Source organism: Mesocricetus auratus, unplaced genomic scaffold (genome assembly GCF_017639785.1).
Source record: "Mesocricetus auratus isolate SY011 unplaced genomic scaffold, BCM_Maur_2.0 Super-Scaffold_100011, whole genome shotgun sequence".
NCBI lineage: Eukaryota > Metazoa > Chordata > Mammalia > Rodentia > Cricetidae > Mesocricetus > Mesocricetus auratus.
Window position 1 is genome coordinate 58408331 of NW_024429195.1, and position 27298 is coordinate 58435628.

At 40.5% G+C, this 27298-nt stretch overlaps 1 protein-coding gene and 1 non-coding gene across 5 annotated transcripts; both read right to left on the reverse strand.

Annotated features, from left to right (window-relative positions):
* Positions 1-451: 451 nt before the first annotated feature.
* Positions 452-25810, reverse strand: Nap1l1 (nucleosome assembly protein 1 like 1). 4 transcript variants are annotated; one of them, XM_021225996.2, is made up of 16 exons: positions 25683-25810; positions 18899-18935; positions 14995-15080; positions 13790-13892; positions 7939-8080; positions 7651-7731; positions 7069-7197; positions 5996-6067; positions 5405-5544; positions 4930-5075; positions 4817-4836; positions 4095-4217; positions 3642-3671; positions 3086-3136; positions 2397-2468; positions 452-1773 (listed from the first exon to the last, which is right to left on the reverse strand). In XM_021225996.2, exons 2-15 carry the CDS (start codon positions 18913-18915, stop codon positions 2433-2435), a joined length of 1176 nt encoding a protein of 391 aa, XP_021081655.1. In that variant the 5' UTR covers positions 18916-18935; positions 25683-25810; the 3' UTR covers positions 452-1773; positions 2397-2432. The 4 variants fall into 4 exon arrangements, with proteins under 4 accessions (XP_021081655.1, XP_040610830.1, XP_012967350.1 ...); XM_040754896.1 differs by lacking the exon at positions 25683-25810 and adding an exon at positions 19558-19571 and having other exon boundaries at positions 452-2468; XM_005068063.4 differs by lacking the exons at positions 452-1773; positions 2397-2468; positions 3086-3136 and adding an exon at positions 3317-3412.
* LOC121143381 lies at positions 18581-18724 on the reverse strand. The gene has a single exon (XR_005880584.1). It is a non-coding gene; the product is annotated as a small nucleolar RNA SNORA48 (small nucleolar RNA).
* Positions 25811-27298: the final 1488 nt, after the last annotated feature.

The window sequence follows — 27298 nt, forward strand, 5'->3', positions numbered from 1 at the left end:
ATCCCATTTTTCTGTTACCAAACCCCCACATTCCCTGACAGAAGTTACTACTGCTCCAGACAATGGAGGAAACTGAAGGGGCAGCTCAACCACCAGCAGAGACTGCTCTCTACCTATCAGATCTGAAAGATCATTGTCTTCCAAATTACTTTCTCAAAAGTTTGTACAGAATTGTACAGGGCTTACATCATGTCTTGGAGGGAAAATAATGAGAACATCTTGATACACCACATGAGTGGGATAGTTTAAGTACTGAGATTGAAAATCTGAAATGTCCAGAAAAAAAAAAAACATAGACAATGAGAAATAAGCAATGGAATTTCTTCTGCTCTTTGCATCACAAACATGGCTAAGGTTATCTTAAAATTAATTTTAACAGGCCACACAACAGCAGCTCTCCAATCTTCAAAGAAATCATGTTTAGTTGTAAAAACTTCAAATATCACCAGTGTATTTTATAAAATTAGATCCAATTTTATTGAGGATTTCAAATTACACATTTCAAACTTCTAGAATGGAGTAGAACCATTTGGGGGGCAACCAAATGTCATAATGAACACTGACGTCCACATGTCCGTCCACAAAGCACATTCCCAGTGTACAGGAACCACCAGCTACCTGATCACTTTGGCAATAGCTACTTCCTAAAGGAGGGAGGGAAAGACTGTGCTAGTTAAGCTCACTGAAAGGAGTCTATCTTTAAGTTACAAACTTTAATGGTCAAGAAAACAAGCTTGTGTTTAGATGAACTGTGATTACAGAAAATAGCATAATCATCTAAGAGAAAGCAATCAATCATTTTCAAAATAAAGGAAATACTATAACAGGTTAAGGATTTCCAGTAGTTAAATCTTAGGAAGAGGTTAAGATGTGTTCACATCCTAAGACCTCAACACTAAAATTTCACAAAAAGAAAAAAAAAATCTCAATGTAAAATAAATTTTATTAACAGCAGGAATGATAGACTGTCTGCCAAGCACAATCCATTTAATATACCCTGTGAAGAAAAGTTCCTTCCCCAAACGAACAGTAATTAGCCTGAGGTATTTTAAAAGTGGCTCTGCTCTCAGCATCTAAAACTTAGGTCACCCTCCCTCTGCAATGGCCTCATTACCATTATGGGGTTTATTAAAATGTGGTCACTTCAAACGCCTGAAAGGGGGGGACACTAAAAAGACAGTCTTTAAATTAATTCTCCAGTTTAATTATCCAAGCTCTTAAGTGTGAATATAATGCTGAACATCACACTTGTGGTACAGAGGCCTGATTTTTTTTGAGCATTTATAGTAAGACTAAGAAAGTTTGTGAGATTTACTCCAATATGCCTGTGAGGTAGTTAAATTAACAGTACTACCCATTCCTAATTGTCCACAGTAAACAGAAGCATGGCTGAGGGACACACTACTCATCTTTGGACACTAAGCATTAGAATAAACAGACGTCAAAGATACTTAGTTCTAAACAAATGGAATTTAACCTTTCTGTTTAAAAAAACAAGTATCGCACATTATTTGTTACTCCTTTTTAAAAGCACACGCCTATTACCTCTTGCAAAGTTGCTCACTATGGAAAACTAGGCATCCCTGAACTCAAGCTAACCCTCCGCAACAGCCTCAATCAGTACAAACTGAGACATCACCCTGTGAGGGCTAAAACTGTATGAAGTTTTTATTTTAGGCTATAAAACAAAAGTAGGCAAACAAACAAGAGAAAAACTCAAAATAGATTCAAATGATGTAATTCCATCCTTTCCAGGAAAGCAGAAGGTAGGCCCTACCATAAAGAAAAGATTTAATTAATGGAGGTTAATTTTCAAAGTACATTTAAATACTATCAGATTAACTTCTGAAAAAAATAAAAAAACCCTAGGGTTTTTTCATCTTGCTATGATAACTAATAACCATGAGTTGACTTCTGTTACAATTATGTCATCTGAAATAGAAAACTCCCTTAGTAATCTGTTACTAGGTTTGATCTTACTGGAAATTCTTAGCCACAATTTTCCTTTCTCCAACGTGTCAGTCACTGAATCGCCTAACATAATGGATGCCATTAGAGGATACAGGCCGACTTCAACCTGCTCTACCAGCTGCAAATAATTTTGGTTCTTGAGGAAAGAAACAGCTACAGCAAACAACGTGTTCAACAGTTGATTTCCGTACTTGTATTCCAACAGGTACATGACAAACCATCCACAAGAACCAAACTGCGGCATCAATAACATGCACTAGAGAGGATTTCTGCATTCAACACATCTGACAGAACTAGAGTTAGGATGCTAGGCAGAACGGATTGGTCTTTCAAATAGCAATTTCCTTTCCTTTAAAAACTTACTGATTCTACCAAGAAAATACAAGACATAGGCTGTAAGCAATGAGTCGTATTTAGGCTATTACAGGGTAGGCCGTCCTCAAGGCCACAGACATCCTGCTTCACTGCTGCTTGCACTCTGCTGGGTTCTGATCCTTCTGTTAAAGGAAAACAACAGGTCAATCTATCTTCTACCTACTTTACATTACTCAAATAATTAATTAGCACAGTATTTCAAGTCTTATAAGATTATGTTAAGAACAAGTGATATGGGATAGTGACAAATTAATGTTAACAAATCAGTGAAGTATACAATAAAGCTTTGGCTGAGATAAATTTTAAAGCTACCAACATGTTGGGCATTTATTTCCAAAGCTATTCTGTTTATATTTAGCTACCTTCTACTATTTCACAGCATGTGGTTGATAAATGAAATAAAGCAAATCCTAAATTTCAAATGAACCCTGCAAATTATTACAGACCCAAGGAGAAGTAGCTTCTATTAACCCTAAAATTCACAAGAACTGCATATACTACAACACTTTTTAGGGACTAAATAACAGTAATGATGGCTGGGAGAATCCAACACACAGCACTACTCTTGAATCCAAACAAAGCACTCCTGAACTCAGATCTCCTTTATTACTCACTCTCCTTTGGGTGGAAACAACCCGAGCAACACAGTTCTAATCCTTAAAAAGTCAAACCCCAAATGATGAGCAATGAAAGGCAACTCTTACTGCAAAAGGAAAGAAACAACACTGGCTTCGCTCACCTTGGGGTCATAGTCAGGGTCATTTTCCTCATCTCCTTCTTCTTCCCCTTCCTATATTAAAGTTCAAAATGCATCCATGAAGTAGGTACATATTAGGAAAAATTGGCTCATAATTTATGGAAATTTTAGGACAAGTTACTCTAAGGGTCAACAGACTTTCATGATTACACAGTTTGTTGATAATACAATTTAATTTGAAAGCTTCTAACATGAAAAATTTCCCAACACAACTTGAGACATCCAGACAGGTTTTATTGAAAAGATTTACTGCAGCCAACGTTGGAAAAGTTTACTGCAGCTTTTGACTTCTTCAAAGAGCTGATAACCCTGCAGCAGAACAAAATTATTTGAAATAAAAAAAAAAAATGTTGCTGAGTTTTGCAATTTATTTATTGAAACCTTATACATACATTGTTTGGCTGTAGAATTCTAAAATCGTATTTTCCAAAATTTATCCCAAATCACAGAATGATTATAGCAAAGGAATACATTAATCATTCAATGTGCTCCTCAATGTGTTATACAGTGAATTATTTGCTCATTTGGTAAACATTACCTCATCAGCTTCTTCCCCTTCTTCATCATACTGAAAAGAGAAAGACAAGCACAAGTGTGAATGAGTAACAAGTATTTTATCAGGTGGCACCTTCATCGCTGTGAAGTTAAAAAAAGCAACTAGAAAAATTCCCCAGCTCTGTGCTAGCTCTCGCCCAATCATTTAAGACTTCAAAGGATCTATACTGCCTATATAAACATGACCATTCTAGTTGCTTCATGCATCAAAATAGATCCAATGGTAACCAAGTTTCATCAACTCAATAATAAAATAAACGTAAGTGTAAAAGAATCCAAATATCCTAAAGACTTTTAATGATTAGTGGAATTACCATACCAATGTCTTTTATGTCCTACTTCTTTTGTTTTTCACAAAACTCTAACCCGTTTCTTAGCATGTTGACCATGGTACCCTCCACCAACAATGCACGGCAGGATTCATACTCATACTCACATCATCGTCATCATCTTCAATAGCCTCTCCCGTAAAGTACAACACTGATCTTGGGATTATCCGCTCCCGTAAAAAGTGACCAATTTCAAAGTCTGCAGCCAGTATGGCTTCGGCATCATCATCCTAAGAAGAAAATTGTCGTGAGACTTAACCTTGTTCTCCCATCACTTAAGAACAAACTTCTATACATGTAGATCAAGGGCTGGCTGTGCCAGCAGGCCAACATATACACAAAGAAAAAATCACACTAAATAAAAAAATAGAACTACTTATTACATAGGACGTTTGGTAAAGAGTAAGAGGCAAAAGCAACATTGCTACATGAGGGCAATTTTCTGTTGGAAATAATGAAAACGGCTGGTAAGATAGCTCAGCAGGTAAGACTCAATGGTTAACAGCACTGGCTGCTCTTGGGTTCAGTTCTCAGGATCCACAAAGCCGTGCACAACCAGTTCAAGCGGAGCCTATGTCCTCTTCTGACCCAGGAAGCTGTCAGTCACACAAATGGAACACATACACTGGAAAACTCATACACATAAAGCAGTAACAAGGAATCTTCAGCAGGCATGGCGGTACACGCCTTTAATCCCAGCACCTGGGAAACAGGCAGTGGATCTGTGAGACCAAGGCCAGTCTGATGCAAATAATTGAGTTCTAGGCCAGCCATATTGTAATTTAAGGTCTAGCTCTTTATTGTATACTAAAGTGAATAAACAACTTACCAGGTCTCCATTCTCAGGAACTGCAAAAATAAGAAAAGAAATCCAAATGTGAAAAAAAAAATAAAGTTTACACAAACAACCATGGATACAACCAAAACTAAGACACTGCTTACCTTCAGGAGGGGCAAAAAAATTAAAGAAAGAATCATTGGAAACTGTTTTAGTCACAGTTCGAACTGTCCCACGTCCCTTGTGTTTCTGCTTCTTTTTAATGGTTTTCAAAGTAACATTCTTTCCTTTTTTCCAATCTATCTGGCACCTTAGGAAACAAAGTATATACATTTTATGATATTTTAACATATATGACTGCTAATGTCAAACTAAAATTGTAGAGGACAATTGGCTTAAATAGCAGGAAAACTTTCTAAAAGTTTAAAATCTATATATTTACAACAGCGATAACACATGCTCTAAAGTAAATACTATATTCTTTCCCAGATATACAGGTATTATAGCTAGACCCAGAGGAAAAAACGGCAAATATGCAATGTCTGGCAATGTACCAATCTAACAGGATACACAAAGGGAATGAAATACTGTAAGCTCTGCCTACAATTAAACACAAACACAGCAGTACGATTAACTCACCCTGTACAACCCATAATCTCTGGTCCATCAAAAGAGAAGGGATCAGAATCATCTGGTTCTGACCTCATCCTGTACGTCTTTGTTAACACTTCATTAGTGAAATATTCATTGGGTTCAAAGTGAAATTCTAAGATAAAACTCTTAAGAGAAAACAAAGTGAGGCATTAGTGAACAGTCTGCCTGTGGATTGCAAGCATGCATCGCAGTCCAATGTTGACCTCATGCTGAAATACAGCCTAACAAGAACAGAAGAGAAACCCTAGTGTTCCCTTCTTCCCATCTCCTTACAGACCCTCACCTCAACACACGCAAAGACTACCTTTATTCATAGCTCTGCCCACAGTTGGCACAGGGGGAGTTATTACCTCATCTCTCTCCACTGAGGCCCTGTAGCTCCCACCTACCTCAAGTCCTTCCAGACACTCTTAACACACCGTCACCTTATTATTCTATCCACTAATGTCTAGGATCAATTAACTGCATACAATCACAACCACTCAAACCAAACAAGCACATTTAGGGAACACTAACTCGATTATCTTCTGTTTAAACTTATCTATAAACAGTACAAAAGTAGAAGTTTTTTTTTACCATAGGTTGGCCAGCATCTGAGAACTTCACTTTAATGTCTTTCAAGTGCTTCAGAATAGGTTCATCATGTTCCTTCAAATTAAAATAAAACTTATTATCTAATTTGGCATATCAGGGTCAATGTTCTGTCACTAATGACTAAAGGCAGTGTCTGTTCAGTGAAATTTTGTGTAGAAATTATGAACCATAAAACTTCACCAGATTGCCTGCGGTGGTGGCACACGCCTTTAACCCTAGCACTCGGGAGGCAGAGGCCGGTGATCTCTGTGAGTTGGAGACCAAGCTTGGTCACCCGAGCAAGTTCCAGGACAGGCTCCAAAACAGTAGAGAAACCCTGTCTCGAAAAAAACAAAAAAAAACTTCACCAGATTATAGCTTATGAAGCTATCTCATGCTGACTGACCAATTCTTTACAAATGTTTCCTGATTTTATCTGCTGTCTCTTCAAACTGTCCCCTTCTACTCTGGTAAAGCAGAAATGCAGTGTGCACTCACTGTTGACCCTCAGCAATCACAAGATAGGGAGGGCAATCAGTACAACAGAAGGCAACGGCTCAAGAGGCGGGAGGCAGTTTCCCAAATGTTAACATCTCTGCTGCTTTCCAGGTAATAAGATGTTTGTGAATGAGTTACATAGTTGGTTTTTGTTGAGACAGTTTCTCTGTAGAGCTTTGAAACCTGTCCTGGAACTCACTCTGTAGACCAGGCTGGCTTTGCGATCCACCTGCCTCTGCCTCCCACATACTAGGACTAAAGGCATGTGCTCCCCCCAACCCCCTACTCCACACATAGCTTTATATTTAAAGGTGTAAATTTCCCCTAGATTAACAAATTTCAAGCTGAAAAAAATGTAAGGCAATATAAATGAAACACCGATATTTTCTCAACAACCCTACACACCTTGATACAAAAGCACAGAAAAACAGGAAGGCATAGTAAATTATGAGAAAGAACCAATGGTTAATGTTCTATTTCATTACTAAAGTTTTAAAATGTTTCGATTAACCAGAGCCAAACTTTCTATGTAAAACTATAAATAAGTCAACTGATGGATTTTTTCTGAATTAAATTACCTGAACCATATCACTGAGCAAATCAACATTCTTAAAAACTGTCAACCAAAACTCAGGAATTCCTTTAGGGTCTTCTTTTTCTTCATCCTTTTTCTCGTCTTCAATCTTGGCCTTCTCTTTCAATTCCTCCTTGAAAAATGACAGCAAACATAGAAAACGTTAAGAACCACCAGGCAGATCAAGGGCTGTAGGTACATCGGAAGCAGAACGAGCACACAAGCGTAACTGTCCAATGTTCAGCCCGACACTTCCCGCCAGAATGGACTGACTGACTCCTCTCTAAAAGCAGCACCGCCTGTCACTGCTGTGGCCCTAGACTTGTCACAGCCGTTGTTCTTCACCAGTTACCATGAAGTTCAAAGGAGACTACACAGAAAGAAAGCCCAGACCACTACAAAAGCAGACAATGGCTCATCCACATTATTTACACTCCCCCCCCAAAGACATTTCCCAGGCATGAGAACCCAGACCAGAACTTCAACTTTTATAGAATAAACGTTACACGCCATCAATAGACGCACTTCTGAGAGCTCCTTATGATCCTATCACTTCAAAGTACAGGAAAATATCATTGATACTAACCGAAATTTCTTCCTCCTCATCTGGTTTCCATTCACATTCTTCTTCTGTAGGTTCATAAATTGCATTAATGATCTCAAATCGCTAAAATTAAAACAGAAAAAAAAAAACTTGTGTAAGAACATTAGCACCTAAGCTTAAAACTATTGCTTTCTGGTTAAGGGCTCCCACCACAACTTTCTAAATAGTTATTGATGGCTTCACAAATACGCATGCCCTTCAGATATCTAAATATCAGACATTATAAGTTTGCTTTCCCAAGTTAGTTTAAAGAGTAGTATAAGCAATTACCTTATCAAATAAAGGCTGATAGAGAACAGCATATTTCCTTTCAAGATCATGAACTTCCTCGTAGAACTTGGCTTCTATCTGTGCACATTTAACTTGAAGGTTTTTGAGGGCGTTCACCCGTCTTTTGACTACTTTAGGCAGGCTGAAATTTTAGAAACCAGTTACATAAAAATCATACAAAAACACAAGTCACATGTTATTCACATTTAATATGAAACATAAAAATTTCTTAGTTGAAGCAAGGAATATAAAAGCAATTAAGAGTAAATCAATAGAAAAATCAAAACTACAGACTCTCAATTACAATTATGCAAGAGTGCATAAGAAGTTAGAACCATCATTCTAACACAAAGTAATTATTTTATTTGTGTAGACTCCTACCTCATCTGTATTAAGTAGGCCAAAAAAGAACACATATGGACTTTAGAGGAATGAGAGCTTTCCACTTTCTACATTTGGAACTTACATTAAGAACATTATGGAGAATATGCAATTTTCAGACCACCTGTTTAGTGTGTTCATTATTTAAATCACAAACAAATACATGAACTCTCCCTTCTAGCTTCATTCAAAGTTCAGTCAAGTAAGGCACACTTAAAATCTTAGAAAAATCGGTGGATTTCTCCAGAATGGAGTAGAAGGTAGAGAACCAGCTCCCATACACTGTGGGGGTGAGTGTGTGCTGAAAGAGAAAACAGGAGAAGGGAGAGCATCACACCACCTCAGAGTGAGGCAGGAAGCAGCATGGGCTGCTCTGCCAGTTACTGCCTTATCCCAATATAAACCCTGGAATACTAGAGCACGCCACAAAACTCTCAGGAAAGCAGGCACGCACAGCTCTGCAGTCAGCTTTAAAGCTGTCTCTCTCATTAGTATACATACAATAAACTCAACCATGGGGAGGAGCAAGCTGATGACAAGGTAAGAAACTTTCCATTCTGCTCTTCCCTTGGACAACTACAGCGGTCTTCCTAGTCAACAATATTGAAGACAAGATTTCAAAGGAAAGTCAGTAAATTTATACCAATCTTCAAAGCTAAACACCGTTCGCAACAGAAAAAAATTTAGTCTGAAGAAATGACTTCACAATGTTGGTCAAGAAAAATGTACATTGGGTACATTAGGCTTTTCCAAGAGGTAAAGCGTATTGTTTAAAGCAATTTAATGAAAAGGTCCAATACTACTACATAAGGTATGATATTAAATTGAACCATTGTTATGAAGGAGAAAACAGTATTTAAAGCAGTACACATCTTTAAAATATCGAGTAAGCTATACAATAGAAACAGCTGTTTACAAGCCAGTGAAGTTAAGGACACAGGACGGACTAGCTACGAAACAAAGGAAGACACAATAAAAGGTAGCTCCAGTCAGTCAAAATGTGATTTCACCCTCAGGACACATAAAGCTAAAGCCCACAACTGCTTGTAACTCCAGATTCAAAGGGATCCCACACCTGAATCCCATAAGGGCATTCATACACATATATGCATGTATGTACATAACACAAACGGAAAAATGCTGTCCTTGGTCTGGAGTGACACATGCCTATGGTCCCAGAACTTGGCTGTCAAGAAGCTACATAGAAGCCTGAGGCCAGATTAATGCTAGAAAAAAGTATAGCCAGAGAAACTACAAAATACAAGAGTACAGACACGCACAGCCACTGATTTAAAATTCAGTCTACAGTGGGAACTGGAACCCATGTTTTTCACATATCCTTTCTAGAACTTTCAGACCAAGTAAACTGCACAGAAATAAATAGATAGCTCAAGGAATACAATTTTGCTGAGCTATTATGGTGGGGTGCTTTCTTCCCTCTCATGTAGGGAGAGCTGTGCAGATAAATCACAACACTGGGATAGCTCTTGCACTTCTGCGTGCTGTCCTCTATTAAATCAGGGTAATCAGGGTTCCATCATTTGAGTACCAAATGCCTTACCTGCTATCTTGACGCGCCCCCTCCTGGTCAGTATTTGCAGAATAGTTACAAAAACAAGAGGGCTAAAAAACTGGCTCAGTGATTAACAGTGTTTACCGTTCTTAGAGGTGACCCAAGTTCATTTCTGAGAACCCATGTTGAACTGCTCACAGCCATCTGGTAACTCTAATCCAGGCTTTATAGTTCTTTTCTGGCCTCCCTGGGCAACCACATATGCACATAAATAAGAAAATAAATCTTTAAGAAAAAGAATGCTAAGGCCATGAAGGACAGATTAAACGAAGAGGCAAAGCAAGTATACAACATGGCCAGAGACAAGTGAGAGAGAGCAGCCACAGAAAACACTCGAAAGAAATTCTAAGTAAAATTAAAGAAAGCAGGCACTCAGAAGGCAGAGGCAGGTGAATCTGAGTTCAAGGCCAGAAAGTTCCAGGACAGCCAGGGCTACACAGAAACCCTGTCGCAAAACACTGAAAAAAAAAAAAGAGGTTCTTAGAAACATTATTATTTTAAGTCTAAACTACATTCTACAAAACAGCAAACCAAAAATTGACACCAAAAAAAAAAAAAAAAAAAAAAAACCACTGCAGAGGATGTAAGGGTAACAGACACTCCTTATCGGGAGTGTAAATTTGTACAGCTGTTGTGGTTGGACATCAGTATGGTGATTGCTCAGAAAATTAGGAATCAACCTACCTCAAAGACCCTGCAATACCACTTTTGGGCATATAGCCAAATGAGGCACACTTCACCCTACAATGACATTTGCTCAACTGTGTTCATAAGAACATTATCTATGCTCATAAGAGCAAAGACGGAACTTGGAAATAACCTAGATGCCCCCTCAACCAAAGAATGGATAAAATGTGGTGCATGCCTTTAATCCCAGCACCCGGGAGGCAGAGGCAGGCTGATCTCTGAGGTCAAAAGAAACCAGCCTGTCTACAAGACCTATTCCAGGAAAGCCCCCAAAGCCAGAGAAGCAAAAAAAAAAAAAGGAAGGATAGTACATTTTGCAACCAACAAGGCAAACATAATATGTACTCGCTCTTAAGTGGATACCAGACATAAAGCAAATGATACCCAGCCTACAATCCACACCCCAGAGAAGCTAGAACCCACCTGCAGAAACAAATCGAAGCAGATGCAGAAATCCACAACTAACCAATGGGCCAAGCTCCTGGTTTACAATCAGTAATATGAACAAAGGAGTCAAGACCATGATGGGGAAACCCACAGAAACAGCTGGCCCCAGATAGATAGTGAGCGATCACTGACTCAGGTCTGACAAATGGGGAACCTGCATAGGACAATGCAGCAACTGGGGCAATGAAACCACTGGCAGCGGGTCCAAGATCTAACACTAATGCACAAACTGACTATAGAGATACTTTGGTCAGCCTAGACATGGGGGAGGGGGTGCCTTGGTCATGCCAAGATGATGGAACAGACTTAGTAGACTTCCTAGGGGAGGCTAACCCTCTGAGGAGCAGATAGGGCGGGAAGGGGGTGGAGAACTGGGATGGGAATGTAAAAAAAAATTAAGAAAACTTGGACAAACCAAATTAGATTTTAAAATAAAATGGTAGCCGGGTATCCTAGCACACTCCTTTATTACCAGTGCTTGGGAAGCAATGGCAGGCAAGATCTCTGCTGTCAACTCTAGGTCAGCCTGAAGGAAGGCTACCAGAAAGGAAAGGAGGGGGAGAGAAGGCTAAACAAGACCAGGATTATGTTGCCAGCTTCCCATAGTGGCCAAAAAGGCTTTAAACCAAACCCTCTTCTGACCTCCACAGCCATCAGGCACACAATCTCAAGCAATAAACTCATATACATACAATTATTTAAAAAGTAGCTCCAAACTCCCCAAAAGCATTTAACTTCAAATTCAAAAGTATGTGCACAGTTTTAGTTACTTTCTACCTTAAAGAAGTTGCTGCAGAAAACTGAGAATAAAAGAAACACTCCTGGGCTGGAGAGATGGGCTCAGTAGTTAAGATCACTGGCTGTTCGTCCATAGCTCTTCCTGAATTCAATTCCCAGCAACCACATGGTGGTTCACAGCCATCTATAATGGCTCTCTTCGGGCATGCCCTCTTCGGGCATGTAGACAGAGTACTCATACATAAAAAGACCAAATACATAAATATAATTTATTAAAAAAAAGAAACATTCCTGCTCATTGTTAAGCAAGTGAAATCTTAGTTCACAACTATTAACAACCCATGGAAGTTTCTTTGTACACAAAAGTATATACACACATACATACATAAGCTTATTTCACAAATAAGTGATGTAACATACTAATTGTTTATTCCTAGGTGATGGGACTAGTTTGACTTCAAATATACTGTTGAAAGGGAAGCAATACTACTGGATACATTGTTAATTTTAAAAAACACAGTATTTCTCCATATAATCAGGAATACAATATAAAATACTATTTCACAACAGGAATATCACATAGGTGATACAGAAATGAAATAACCTATATTCTAAGAAAACCACAAAACTGAAATATAACATGTGCTTACTACAAATACAAGTATATGGATGCGATGGCACTAAAGATACATGGCTTTGTTAATCTATGAGTTTCGCTGGAACTGGCAGCAAACATTCTGAGTTAAATTGAGAACCCTGCTAAACATGTGGGATGGACGTGTAGGCAGGTTAGCTTCATGACTGTATTTCTCCATGGGACAGAATGGAAGGAAGCACCCTGTCAGTTAGACAAAGACAAAAGAATGTCTTGACCAACGTGAAGACTGCTTAAGAGTTCAGATTATGGAAGCAACTCAGGGTCTCAGAGGTTAACAACACATACTATGAAGCAATAGCTGCTAAATGTGTCAAAAGACAAAAATAGACCAGTAAAACCAAAGTATTCCATTCACAGACAAATTCAACTATGTAAAAGAACTTCCTATGATAACCAGGTGGTACATGTATAAATGGAAAATAGTAAGTTAAGGCATGGATGTTTACCTGTAGTAGACCAAGAAGGAAATTAAAGGGCCCAAGAAAAGAGTTCCTAACAATTTGAATCCACAAGTCATCAGCACAAAATAAAACACCATCCATTTTGCTAACACAAAAAATTAAGGATTTGTTTCTGAAGAACTCTATAAATAGGATATTTTTTGCAATAAAAGGAGAAATATATAAGAATTTCTATAAAATATGACAGTAACCTCAGTAAAATGGAAAAAAGGTACAAATGGACTACCCAAGGCTCACACATTTGCTGAAAAGCAGCTCCAAATTTACTGTAGAAATGCAATCAAAACAAGATCATACCTTCTAGGCTGGTTGAAAAGAAAATCTACAAAAAGCTGGATACCAAATTTTGGCAGACATGTAAGATAAAGCCACCGTCAGATTAAACATCCCTGGAAAGAAATCTCAGCACTTATAGAAATCTAGCTACAAGTCCTAAAGATTGTTTGCTAAGTAGGAATTCTACCAAAACAGCCCAAAGAAATTCTTACAGTCCCTAAGGGGAGATACAGAACAATGGGTGCCATCCCAGTCCGAAGAAGCAGGCAACAGAATAGCAGACACAACCAAGGGACCATTCCAATAGCAGAATAGTAAACACGGGCCTTGAAATCAGAAAGCTGAATGATGCAGCACATGAGATAACCCATATTTTTAAAAAAGACAAAAGAAACCTGTATTTCTAATTCTGCACATTTCTTAACAAACTTACTAAGCAAGTCATAAGAAATGACTAGGATCAGTTTACTTCCTGCAGACTTGAAGCAAGTCAAGACTCAACCTAATCAGAGCTCTATATTCTTATATCCACAAAACTACAGACATTAGTGTTCCATGATCACAGGTAAACTCCAATGGCTTTTTATAGAAAGATAAACAGGAGGGTAGAAAAAAAGAAGGAACTTGTACCTTTCAATGTATCCTGTTGGTGTGTCTACCAGACCATCCAGTCTTTCCTGAAGGGCTGCAAGAATCTGAGGATTTTGCATCATCTGAACAGTCAGCTGACGCGCTTTTAAAAAGAAAGGGGGCATTGAAAGAGTGATTTGTGAAACCATTTCTGCTATTTCTACTGAACACCAATCATCAAGTCTTTGCTAACAGGCCCATAAAATGCTGTTATGAGGAGTAGAAATGTGTAGGGTAAACTCAGGAAAACCCAGCACTTACAAAAGTTTGGGTTTCTAGTGATATTTACCTCACTGGATTTCTCCAGGCTATTATCACAAGCACAACGGACAAATCCTCTCTAATCCTGATATCTTACATTTCACCACCATGCACTTGGGGAAGCTAAAAGCTTTGTCCTACCGAAGACTCGACAAGTGACCCAAAAGGAGACAACACTTACCAGGAAATACTAAGTATACTTTAGGCCAGAGAAAAGTGAAGGTGCTATCTGAATGTTTGTGTTAGATGCTTTTATTTTAAGTACATTTAGTTTTTGAGAGTATAACAAAATCATTCAGTTACAGTCTTGGAGACCAATTTGCTTTTAATAATAATACAGTAACTAGATGATACACAGCTGTAATAACAAGCATTTAATAACATCAATTAAAGCAACTGAAAATTTTTCAGAAAGAAGGCTTAACTCAGTATTTTCATTAACAAAAATTCATCTGGCTAAAAGTGAAAAAGTGAATCACTGGTTACTTGAGCACTCCTGGAACATCTACCCACCCCATCAGTACTACTGCACAAATTCCTCGAGGTAAGCTTTCATTGATCCCACATACATTTAATGTAATAAATGCTGATGTTTAAGAGAGTAAATTGTTTTAAAGATAAGACACAGAACACCTTCTATGTATTTAAATAGTAAACATAGTTTAGAAGCATTGCCAAATAACTCCCACTTCCACCTCCCTAAGTATGACATAGCTGGATGCTTTCTAATTCCAGCAATGGGAGCGAAACATCAATGAGTTATCACAATTATCTCTTCCTTGCTTACTGCTTCATCTCTTACACAAACAGTTAACTAAACTCAAGGAATTGGTCAGGAGATAAAGGACAATGGACAAGGTCCAGAAAGGGGGGACAGTTCCTATTACTCTCCTCTAGGACACACGCCAGCAACTGTTGACTCCTAAAGTAATTTAAAAGAATACCTTTGATTTTTGTTTCTTCACCCATTTCTTCTTCTTCTACTTCTTCAACGTCATCCAAATCTTGATCAAGTTCAGACTGTTCTTTGCTACAATGTCATAGCATCACACCATTGTTTAAATATATGAATTACAAAACAAAATTAGAGAAACTTGTATCGACTTTCTAATAAATATGGTTCTTTCTAAGGACAGAAATTCTAAAGTAGTTCTGTTTCCTAACTGCAATATGCAGACAGGTACTAGCTGAAGTATTTCACACCTCCACTTAAAACCATCTAGCCAAAAACAAGTTTCAAGCTTTACAAATGCAGTTTGGTAGGTTTGTGAGGTCAGGTAGCATGTTTTCAAACTTGGATTCAATGACGGCATCCTTGCATCTCTGTAATGAAGAGTGCTACCATTATTTTACAGGGCTGCAAAATACCAAGATGAAATCCGTTTCCTTGCTGGTAACTATGACCATGTTTTGGCAATGACGTACATTGGCTTCTTTGTACATTTTTTTCACGTAGCCTACCCAGGCACCTAACTTGCTCTGTAGCTGAAGAAGGCGGCTTTGGAAACTTGATCCTCCATAGTGCTGATCCTCCACAGTGCTAAGACTACAGGCTACACCACCATGCCCAATTGTTGGGTTGTTTTTGTTTTCTTTTTGTTGTTAATTTTTTTTTGTTTCAGTTTATTTATGAGACAGGTTCCCTGTGTTAAGTCCAGGCTGTTCTGGAACTTGCTCTATAGACCAGAGTGCCCTCCAAGTGCTGGGATTACAGGGTGTACACTACCACCATCTGGCTTGTTTTTGAGATGGGATGTTTGTCACCCAGAGCCCTGGCTCTGGCAGTGAGATCTGATAAAACATGTTATTTAAAGCTTTAAGAATCCTTATAAAATGGTAGATAGGCAGAAAACCTTTTTGAGTTTGACCCATCCTTCTGTTCTGAAGCTATAGAGACTTCCCAGAAAATATAGGTAACCACACTAAGGATGAAGATGTTAGTTGAAAAGTAGAAAGAAAGAAAGAAAGAAAGAAAGAAAGAAAGAAAGAAAGAAAGAAAGAAGATAAAGAACTTAAAAAGGACAACCGTGGCATATGTCTTTAATTCCAGCACTTGGGAGGCAGAGGAAGGCGGATGAATCTTCGAGTTGAGGCCAGCCTGGTCTACAGAGTGAGTTCCAGGACAGCCAGGATTATGCTTGGGGGGGAGGGGACCTGTTATCTCTGGTTATGAACACTTTACTTCACAGTAAAAGTGAAGAAATGTTTAGACTTTTGAGCCAACACCTTGCTTAAATCTTAGCCACAACAGTTCCATTAGGAGAAACATGACGTCTTTCTCATCATCTTGGAAACATCAGCAAAACCCTACTCTGTGGGCATAACATTCCATAGAGAGGGTAGAATTAACAATTTTCCTAATTTTGGTTTGGTTTTGACAAGGTTTTGCCATGTGTAACAACAGGGCAATTTATAAACTCTATCTTCCAACTGCAACCTGCAAGTACGAAAGTATAGGAAAGTCTATGATCCCATCAACAACAGCCAGAAACTCAGGACCAATTCCAGGATCTGATACTTAGGATCGTTTGTGCATGCATACAGAGCCAGAGGCTGCTATTAACACACACACCGCCACTCCTTTATTTATTACTGAACAAGTCTTTAAAGACATGTCACAAACTTTATCATATGGCCAAATCTAACTTACTTCTATGTTTCTAGAAATACCGCAAATTTGTATTAGAACAGATATACTAAAACAGCAAAGGTACTGCAAGCAGTCTCAAGGCTCAAAGCAACTAAAAACACTCACTCCTAGGTCTTTCTCAGTTTACTGCCTTACTTTGAGGGGTCCCTTCTCTCACCTTCCCAGGGATACCAAACAGCCATATAGAATTAAATAGTAGGGGGGAGAAATCAAGCTGTTAATCAATTTGTGGTTTAACTGTTTACAAAATGATGGCTACTAAGCTAAGATAGCAGATTAATGGCATCTAATTTTAATTCTTCCAAAGCCAACTTAAAACAAAGGATAAACATTATTTAAGGGGTTAAGACTAAATGTCAAGGAAAAGAGAACAAGATTCAGAACAGAAGGGAGCCAAGATCAAGAGAAGCTAAAGCAATAGATTTGAGAATACAAACAGAAAAATAAAGTTCTACATCTGTCCAGAAGGAGCAAAGAGACAGAGATTAAAAACCAGAAGACCACTCCCAAGATACATCTAACAAGAACTACAGAAAGAGAAGAGGCAAGCCAATGAACAAAATAAATAAAAAATATGCCTTAGAACTGATAGCCACTGGATTAGATGGACAGACTCAAAGGGTCCACTCCTTAATGGCAAAACTAAAACCAAATTAAAGAAACTTTTACAATGCATGTGACCAAAGAACTGTGGCTTTGAATTTCAACATCACACTGGAGACAAAGTAACAACAGAGCAGGAGCTTAAAAACTGGATTAAAATGTTCATAGAATTGTATACCCTAACTATCAAGCATAAAGAACAGTAATTTTCAGTCATGCTACATATCACAGTAATATACTTCCATGTACTCTTCTAAAGAGAGCAAGCATATGTAAAAACACAGGCGAAATAGTCATACATATTTGTATGTGTTGCCCTTACAAGTTGTATTCCCCCACTCCTTATTATCTAAAGTCAATGGCAATCTTAATCACAAGTGTTGCATTGTAACTACTGTGACCCGGTAACGCTGTCAAATTAAACATGATTAATCCTATGTAACCTATCCCATTCTCCCTGACCATAGTCTTAGAAGATATGCACCCACATTAGATACACATGAAAGCTTGCTGACACCATGTTTCAAGTTGTCAGAACCTGTCTATAAACCTTATAGAGTCTCAGAAAAGTTTAGCAACTATGCTTTCAGTACATAATCAGTTCTTAAAAATTCAACTGTTGTTGAAGAGACAGCAAAGTGGCAGAGCATGACCTAGCATGTGTGAAATCCTAAATTCAAATCCTAGTATGGTGCCACCTGCTTCCCCAAACCAACATTAACATTCTAAAGAAAGCAAAGGAATGAATGAAAACAAAACTACTTACAACTTTTGGTAAAAAGATGGAGAATGCAATTGAGACAGGCCAAAAAGGAAGATTCTAACAGCGTCTTCCCACTTTTGATTGTATGCTGTTTCACATGTTCCAGTGTTAACTGGAAAATGTTGAGAAATATATACATGCTAAAAATTCTACCAAGTATTTATGATCTACTACCATGCTCAGCACTTCTTTTTTGGTTTCTCTTTGTAGCAGCCTTGGCTGTCCTGGAACTCACTCTGTAGACCAGGCTGGCCTCAAACTCAGATCTGCCGGCCTCTGCCTCCTGAGTGATTGCTGGGATTAAAGATGTGTACCACCACTGCCTGGTACTCACTACTTTAAGGCTAAACACTGACATATGGTTTACTGTATCTTTTCCTTGCTTTCTTGGAAACAGGTTCTCACTATGTAGTTCTTGGTTATCCTAGAACTTACCCTGTAGGTCAAGCTGGCCTCCAATTCACAAAGATTTGCCTGCCTGCCTCCAAATGCTACACCTGGCTTTTTTTCTTTTTAATGTGCCCTAGGCATGAAACAGCTTTGGCCACCAAGCAGGCATCAAGCTAGGATGAACAAAGGGCTACTATCTGCTCTGCCCCTGACTGATATAAGAACACCACCACCAACAAGGTGTCTCTTTGCCCATTGCCAGGGGGCAGTTTACTGAATGAGTGATTATAGATAATGTATTTTAGATGAGATACCCAACTTTCAACAGAGCAGGTACCAAAGGGTATCAGCAACAGACATTTTTATAATATACAATTTGTACTGCTACTAATTACATCACAATACAAAGTCTCTATAAAGAAGTGAAATATCTACCACTTACTTGTCAATGTCTGCCATCTTATAAGAACTCCAAGTATCTAAGAGAAAAAAAGAAATCAGCATTAAAAACAAGCACGTGTTAAGAAAAAAAATCATGGTACCTTTAACCCCAGCACTCATGGCAGAGAGATCTGAGTTTGAGGCCAGTCTGATTTACAGGTGAGCTCTAGGCTTGAACCCCCCCCCCAAAAAAATCATGGAATATACAAAGACTCCGCTATAAAAAACAATTTTCAGAGGCTAGGGTTTTGTAATTTCATAGACAAAAGTACATTTACTACAATTATAGAATATTAGTTATCTTTATTCAAACAATGATAATGGATGCTTTTTACTTAGCCCCCTTAGAATCATTCTGTTATTTGTTTTCCAACAGTCTTGGTTGTCCTGGAACTCGCTTTACAGACCAGGCTGGCCTCAAACCCAGGCCTGCCTCTGTCTCCTCGCTAGTGCTGATATTAAATGTGTGCTGCCACCACCCAACATTTTCTTTTCTAAAGACAGGCTTTCATCATGTAACTCTTGATGGTCTGGAACTCACATCATAGACTAGGCTAGCCTCAACACAGAGATCTATGTGCCTCTAACTCCCCAGTGCTGGGACTAGAGATATCCACTTTGTATCTTAATCTACGCTTTTTAACAGTATTTCAGAATGACCTTTATGTATTGTGTCTGCACCATGTCATAGGTGGAAGTCAAGGAAAATTTACAGGCTGGTTCTCACTTTCTGCCATGTTGGTCCTGGGGATGAAATTGAGGTCATCAGGCTTGGCAGCAGACACTTTACCCAGTAAGCTATCACTATTATTTTAACTCCAATTCATTTCAAAAAGCAAAACTTTGCTTAACTACAGCCCTTCCTATGACTCTAGAAGTCTTTGAAAAACTGCATCTTTCAGCTATTTTTATGCAAACTGGTCCCAAATAATGCATTAGTATTACTGAGAGACAGAGGCAAGCCTGAGCTAAATAGAAGACAGCCATCCTCTTATGTTCCTCTCGATATCTGGAAGCTTCTAAAGGTAGCCCACTGAAACAGGGTTTGGATGAAGAGAGAACAGCAACTGAAAGCCAACACTACAGCAGTACAACAGCACAGTTTAGTTCTCCGTCATGTATAACCGCTCAGATCAGCAGGACAGTCTTGTTCTGTGTGACCACTCAGAAGCCTTCCATTATGTATACCGTCTTTGGAACAGTTTCCCTGCACTGAAGACTCAGCCACCAACACCTACACGATTATCACTAGAAAAAGAACCTAGAGATGGCACTGGGAATGCCTTAAATGTTCACACTGTATTAGCAAGAACTTAGCAAAACACATCTCATTGGATTGAGTATGTGAGTCCACGTGTATGAATGGTGCTGAGGAATCTGAACTCATTCACGGCTCTCACTGAGCAACAAGTACTGTTTTTAATCCATAATCGCTCCAGTCTTTCCCATTTGCTTTATGCAGTGTATATTAGTACTTTAATTTTCTCTAGCAACAGCTAGTGCTTATAAAATGTTTAAGCAATTATGAATACTAATTTAAAACTATCAAGAACATTGATTCTTTATCTCTAGTAAAATACAACTGAGACTATTTTATATATATATATATATATACATACATACATATATCTTTCATTGCAGGGGAAACTAGAATGAACACATGTTCTTATACCTGGGTTAAGCTACTTGTCTAGAAAATAATTTGGCCACTAAGCTACTACACTCCCAGTTCCCTAAATAAGAACTTTGTACAAAGGCACAAGAAACAATGAAAACAATAGGGATAAGTGAGAATTTTCCTTAAAACAAAACAGGGTTTCAACATGTAGCCCAGGCTGGCCTTAAACTATGCAGTCTAGGAGTCTCCAACTCTTAGATCTTACACCTCACTCTTGAATGCTAGAATAAACATAAACCTAACAACATTTTTCACTATTTTGTTTCCAATATGCACCAACATAATTGAATAACATCTTACAACTTGCTGGATTAAATAAATACCCCATCTAGTAAACCCTGTAACTGTTACCTGACATCCAGAAAGTTCTCAAACAAACTGTTTTACCAAGGCATTCTCAATTAGCACAGACAGGGTCAATGTTTTTGCAAATAGGTTAAGATGATGTGACAGTTAAGAGCACACCCCACAAGGGATACCGACTGTAACAGCTGGTATTGTTAACTTGGCAGGATCTGGAATCACCTAAGGTCAAGCCTCTCAGCATGCTTGTAACAATTATGACATCAATCGAAGTGGGAAAACCCTGTATGTACACAGCTCCATTCTATGTGCTAGGGTCTCACACTAAGGAAAGTTACTGGAGTGCTATAGCCTTCATCTCTCTAACCAGCTGATTCAAGCTCCTATCACCCACCATGACTTCCTCACCACAACGGACTACTGAACTTGAACTATGAACCAAAAGGCACCCTTCCCTAAGTTGCTTCTTGATGCTATCAGAGCAACAAAGAGTACCTTGCAGATATTTAGCAACTCAAAACAACTTTTGTGTAAATCTGAAAGTTAGAAAAGGACCTAAATATAGGCAAAGCAGATGATTGGAGGCATGCACGCAATATATATATCTCCATGCAATCTCACTAGACTATTCTGTTACATATACCATACCCTTAAGTAGAATGAAAGTGATTCCAGGTTTATAGTCTACGAAAGATGTAGGGCAAATAGTTGTATCTAAAAAGATTTGTTTTTCATATGGTACCACTCACTATATTGTTCAGGATGTGCTCAAACTGCTAAGCTAAATTGATTCCCCTGCCTCAGATACCCTAGTGCTAACAGGTGTACACCACAATATCCAGCTAAATATTTCCACCATCATTGGAGCAGTAAAACAAAATACAATCCTAACCAAAGTGTTTTATCAAACTTTCCTACCATGAGGGGAAAGCTTGCAGTTTAAAGTGTAACTCAATATTGCACACATCATCTCAATGGGAAAAGATGCTGGTTTCTAAGTGAAGTCTTCCACACAAGTAGAAGGGAGGCAAAACAAAACAAAAACCCTGACTGCACAAAAAAACTGATCATTACGGTCTTGGAGAGCTAGCAGCCAGATATCCAGCACCTACTACCAACTTACCTTCTGGTGGATCATTTTCTGGAAAAATTCCCATGCTATCAATCAGCATGCTTCCTCCTTAGAAATCAGTGACTTATGATGAAGCAGGCAGTCACTTGAAATGTGTATGCTTTAATGAGACACCAGGAAACTCAATGACTGGACCTCTCTCTCAGACCATGCCCACCCCAGAATTTCAGATGGGGCTGTTCTCTTGGAGCACTCTTCTTCATCAGTCCAGGGAGCAGCACCAGATGTGGCTTCAACAAGAGTCTCAGTTTAAACAGCAACCCCCCCCACTCCTTCATTCTAGTGATACCAATTCAAGTTCCAACTGGCCTGTCCATGCATTAAACTCCCAAGCAAAATGGACTACTTGAGAACCTCACCTTCAGTCCGAAAGCTCTCCATATGGAGAGGACTATCATCTAACCCAACCGCAGAGGTTCATGTACAAGGATTGGCATTTGGCAAAACTCCTCACTTACTAGTAACAAGCTATATTCAACTTGCATTTTTATGTGCATGTGACATACATAGCTTACATACACAAAGGCTTCTAAGCAGACACTATTTAATTACACACAAGCCAATTCCATATTGGAACAAAAATCACCCGACTACACTTGCTTTTCCCCCCACAGCAAAATCTAGGACAGTGCTTTTGAATTCCACACTGATGTCCAGTGTTTCAAGTCAGACAACAGTCTTTAAAACCCAATATATGCTGGGCGGTGGTAGCACACCTTTAATCCCAGCACTCAGGAGGCAGAGGCAGGCAGATGTGGAGGCCACCTGGTCTACAGAGCTTCAGAACAGCCAGGACTAAAGAAAGAAACCCTGTCTCAAAAAACAAAACAAAACAAAAAAAACCAATATACAGTCAGGTGATGGTGACTCATGCCTTTAATTCCAGCAGAGGAAGGAGGATGAATTCAACGTCAGCCTGGTCTACAGAGTTCCAGGATAACCAGAGCTATGTAGAGAAATCCTTTTTGGAAAAAAAAAAATAACAAAATAAAACCTCACCAATATAAAGGGGCTAGAGAGATGGCTTACTGTCTAATTGTACTTGTTTTCCCTGCAGAGACCAGGAACCCACTTGGCAGCTCACACTAGGATCTGACACTCTCTTCGAACCTTTACAGGTACCAGGAAAGCAGAGTGTACAGCCATACATGTGAGCAAAATACTCACACACATAAAAGCAAACTAAAGAAAAAAAAAAAGAACCCAACCTGATCATTGTAAAATCCTGAGTAAAGTCTTCCACACAAGTAGAGGGGAGGCAAAACAAAACAAAAGCATCTGTTTTCTAGTTAACATGTTAGTGCTACTAGTTAACTACTACTAGTTAAAACGTTAGTACTGCCACCTAAGCCTTGTTTCAAAGAGAAAGCTAATACTACCTGACAGCATTACATAAACAAGTACATGAATGAATGATTGCAATGATGGAATCTAAACAACCCCACGCCTTTAATTTCAGCATTCCACTGGCAGAGGCAGGTGGATGTGAGTTCAAGGGCCACCTCCCCTACACAGCAAGAGGTATGTAAGAAATGAACCTGTCTTTAAAAAAAAAAAGGCCTCACAGTAATCAGTGTCTGTTTGTAACCTTTGTTTCTATAAGAATGGGTGTTCTGCCTACATGTATGTCTGTACATCCTTGTGCTGGGAATGAACCCAGGTCAGGTGCTGGAAATTGAACGCAGGTTCTCTGGGAAAAACCAGTGCCCTTAACCCAAACCAGCCCCTGTAGCATCCATTCTCTTTATTCTAAAGAAATTATAGTTCCTTTTCCATTGTAAATAAAAAATAAAAATGTGAAAAACTTTTCAAGTTAAAATAATTGTCCAAATACATTTTTAGCAATGAAAGGCAGAGTGGCTATCCCAAGGTCTAGCATTTACTTATAACCCAACAAAATTAGCAATGTATTCTGACACCTTCAGGTCTTGTAAGTCGCATTCCCCCTCTTTCAAGCCCCCCTTCGGTCACCTTAGGCCAATACAAACAAGCAAATAATAAAATAAGCTATAGAATTTTAGTCACATTAGCTCTGACAAGAGTGTTATATTTTTTATCTCATGAAAGGAAAGGTCAATAGTAAACTATTGCCAACTATAGGGCCCAAGACTAAAAACAAAACAGGTATTTTGTAACAGATAAAACTGACTACACATTATGTTGAGGAGGCTTTAACTTTTATTTAATAATCTAAATGCTGACTTGTAAATAACAATTAGTTAAGTCAAGATTTTATGACAGGTGTCTAAGTCCCTACTAATGCTAAGTTAAATCCTTCAAATCCAGATTTGGAATTAATATAGCATAGTTTAAATCTGGGGCCTGTACCTCAACTGTAAACAAACTTGAGAGACAAGACCACCGAAAATCCCGTTTACCTGCAGTCAGTTTTAAATAACTGTTTTAGGTTTTCCCCTCACGCAACCAAAATATCTTTGGATATTAGTTTGAAAAGATGTTCTGATGCTAACTACTTTCAAAATATAGCAAACTCGGGGTTGGCTCTCATGAAACCAGGGTAGTCAGTATTGTCTTTAAAACGTTGTCTTTTCAGAATTTTGAGACAGGCGATGGTCTGAGACAGGGAGTCCTTGAAGGCAGCCCGTGCCTGGTTCACCCTTTGATTCTGGACGTCTAGTCCCCCCGACCAGACCTGTCTCCTCCCTCCCCCTTCATGGCCACTCCCGAGTCCTCCACATGAATGTGGCGCACTGAGCATTGCCCAGTATCCGTATATATTAATGCCTTGCTCCATCTCGTACCCCTAGTGAGAATTCTGGGAAGTTCCGCAAGGGAAAACTACGCTGTTGGTCTAGTAGAATGGAAGCCGTATGCTACCCCCACCCCCGCACCCAACAAGTCAAGTCTCCGCTTCATCTTAGGACCATTCGGAGGTTTAAGGAGAGACCTAACAGCAAGTTCTCTGAGCGCCACACAAATAAGACCCCGGGGCCAAGGTTCCCAGCGAAGTTCTAACTGTTCCTGTGAGACACAAAACAACTTCTCGTTTAAAAAACAACAAAAAAAAGCTACGCTAAATGCTTTGCACGTGTTAACCCTTAACAAGCCCGGCCGCGCAGGCCCCCCCCCGCCGCCATCCTCCCCGGGTCATCCCCACACCCCGCCACCGGCATCCTCCCATCCGCTAGCACAGTCTCCTCCGGGGAAGCGCGGGAGCCCTCGGGGCTGGTCCTCGTCGCGACCCTCTTTGCCTACAGGTTTCGAGGAAGCCCGGGCCGGAGGGGGTCTCCCGCCGTCCGCAGCGCGTCCCCACGTGCCCGGCTCCCGAGCGCGGGAGGCCGCGGCCTGCGCAGCCCCCTCCCTCCCTCCTCCCCTTCCCCGCGGGCGGAACTCGCGGCCACCGTTCTCTCCATCCCCCCCACCCCACCCCCGGCCCCGCGGCCTGCTCGTGCTGCTCCTCTCGGGGAGGGGACGACGACGACACCGAGGCAGCGGCGGGCCGGGTGGCCCGGGGCGGGCCATGCGCTCCGCGGCGTGGCCTCCTCATCCTCCCGCTCCTCCTCCACGCTGCCGCGGCCTCGCTGTCCCGCGCGCCCCGCAGCCGGCGGCGCCCCCCGGGGTCCCTCAGGCCGCACGGCCTCGGACGGACACCCCGACACATACGCACGCACACCCCGCAGGCCCCGAGCCCTCCCCGGTCCCAGCCGTTACCGTTCCAGGAGGCTCAGACGCGGAGCCGGGCGGCCGGAGCTGCGCAGGCAGTGACTCAGGGCGGCGGCGGCGGCGACGACGGCGGCGGCAGCGGCGGGAGGAGCGGGAGGCGGCGCCGAGAGCAGATGGCGCTAAAAGAGACCCGAGAGCCCGCCGCTCGCGCTCATATACAATTAGCGTCAGCACGTAGGGCCGCTCCGCCGCCCTCCTCCCCCCGCCCCCTGGCCTCGGCGTCGCCTAGCAACGGCAGCGGGAGGCGGGCCCGGCCCGTGTTGCCTAGTAACAGAGCCGTCCTTTACTTCCCCACCACCACCACCTCGGAGCCCTAGGCTTCCCGCCAGAGTGGGTCCTCTGCTCGCTGCGCACGCACCGTGCGGTCTCCTCTACCCTCTGCGGTAGGGTGGATACCCAAACTCACCGCGACGATCCTGGCTCTCCTTGCGCGCTAGGTTAGGGACAGCAGCCTGGTCGCTGGCTTGCTGTGTCCCGGCTCGGATTCCCGTCAGCGTCGACGCCTGATTCCTGCAACTCTTTCCTCCTCTCGTCTGAAACCGTTTTCCCACCCCGGCTAAGAACCACACAGCTCTTTCCTCGGGGACACGGCAGCGGCATCTTCAGCAGATTTTGCTTCTGAGTCAAGGGGCCTCCATGCCTTCTACCGTGTTCCGCATCATGTTTACCTGATGTGCAATCCTTCATTTCTGCTTTAGTTGACTTGATGGGCTTTATAATGCTTTTAAATTCTTAAAATGCTCTATAATGACAACAACCGGTGTATCAATTTGTCATCTTCCTGAAAATACAACCTGTATAAAACCCTTAAGCTTGTGAAACCATGCCGCTCTTTTTCATTTGCCTACAACTCACCTGTTAACTGTGTTTGGTGTTTGCTTTTTATTCGTTTGGGTTTTAGACAGGGCTGCACTGTGTAACCCATGCTGGTATCAAGACTTAAATCTTCCAGAGTGTGGGTATGTGCCACAAAACAGTTGTGCTCCAGGTGTCGTCTGACCTTCCTCACCCTTTAGGGTGAAAGGTCCAATCTGTGTCTATAATACTAAGGCACTGTCTGCATTTTACATCCCTTTCTCCCACAAGCCTACATGGAGTATTCTGGCCACTACACATCATAGGATAGGGAAACATTGGAAATACAATCAGAATAGGAAAACGTCTTTGGAAATACAATCAGGCATGGAAGAAGAGCCTGGTAAAACCTAATATGCTCATATAACAGACTATGTGCTATGACTATTTTAATGAAGTGTAACTACTTTTCAAGTTATGTCAGTGTTGGGGCCTGTGGATGTAGCTCATTTGGTAAGTGGGCCTGCCTAGTGTGCATGAAGCCCTGGGTTCAAATCCCAGCGGCACATAAACTGTGTGTCATGTCATACTTCTGTAGCAAATTTCCAGAGCTGGAGGCAGCAGGATAAGTACTGTAGGGTCATGGAGAGTTCCAGGCCAACATGGAATACCTAAGGCCCTATCTCAAAAAAAGAAAGAAATCACTGTTAATTTCGAACATGATAACTATCAGTAGAAGGCACACAAAAGTTCTTTGGGGGAAAGTGGAATGTGGTATCACACACCAGTTAAGTCAGAGCTCAGGAGAT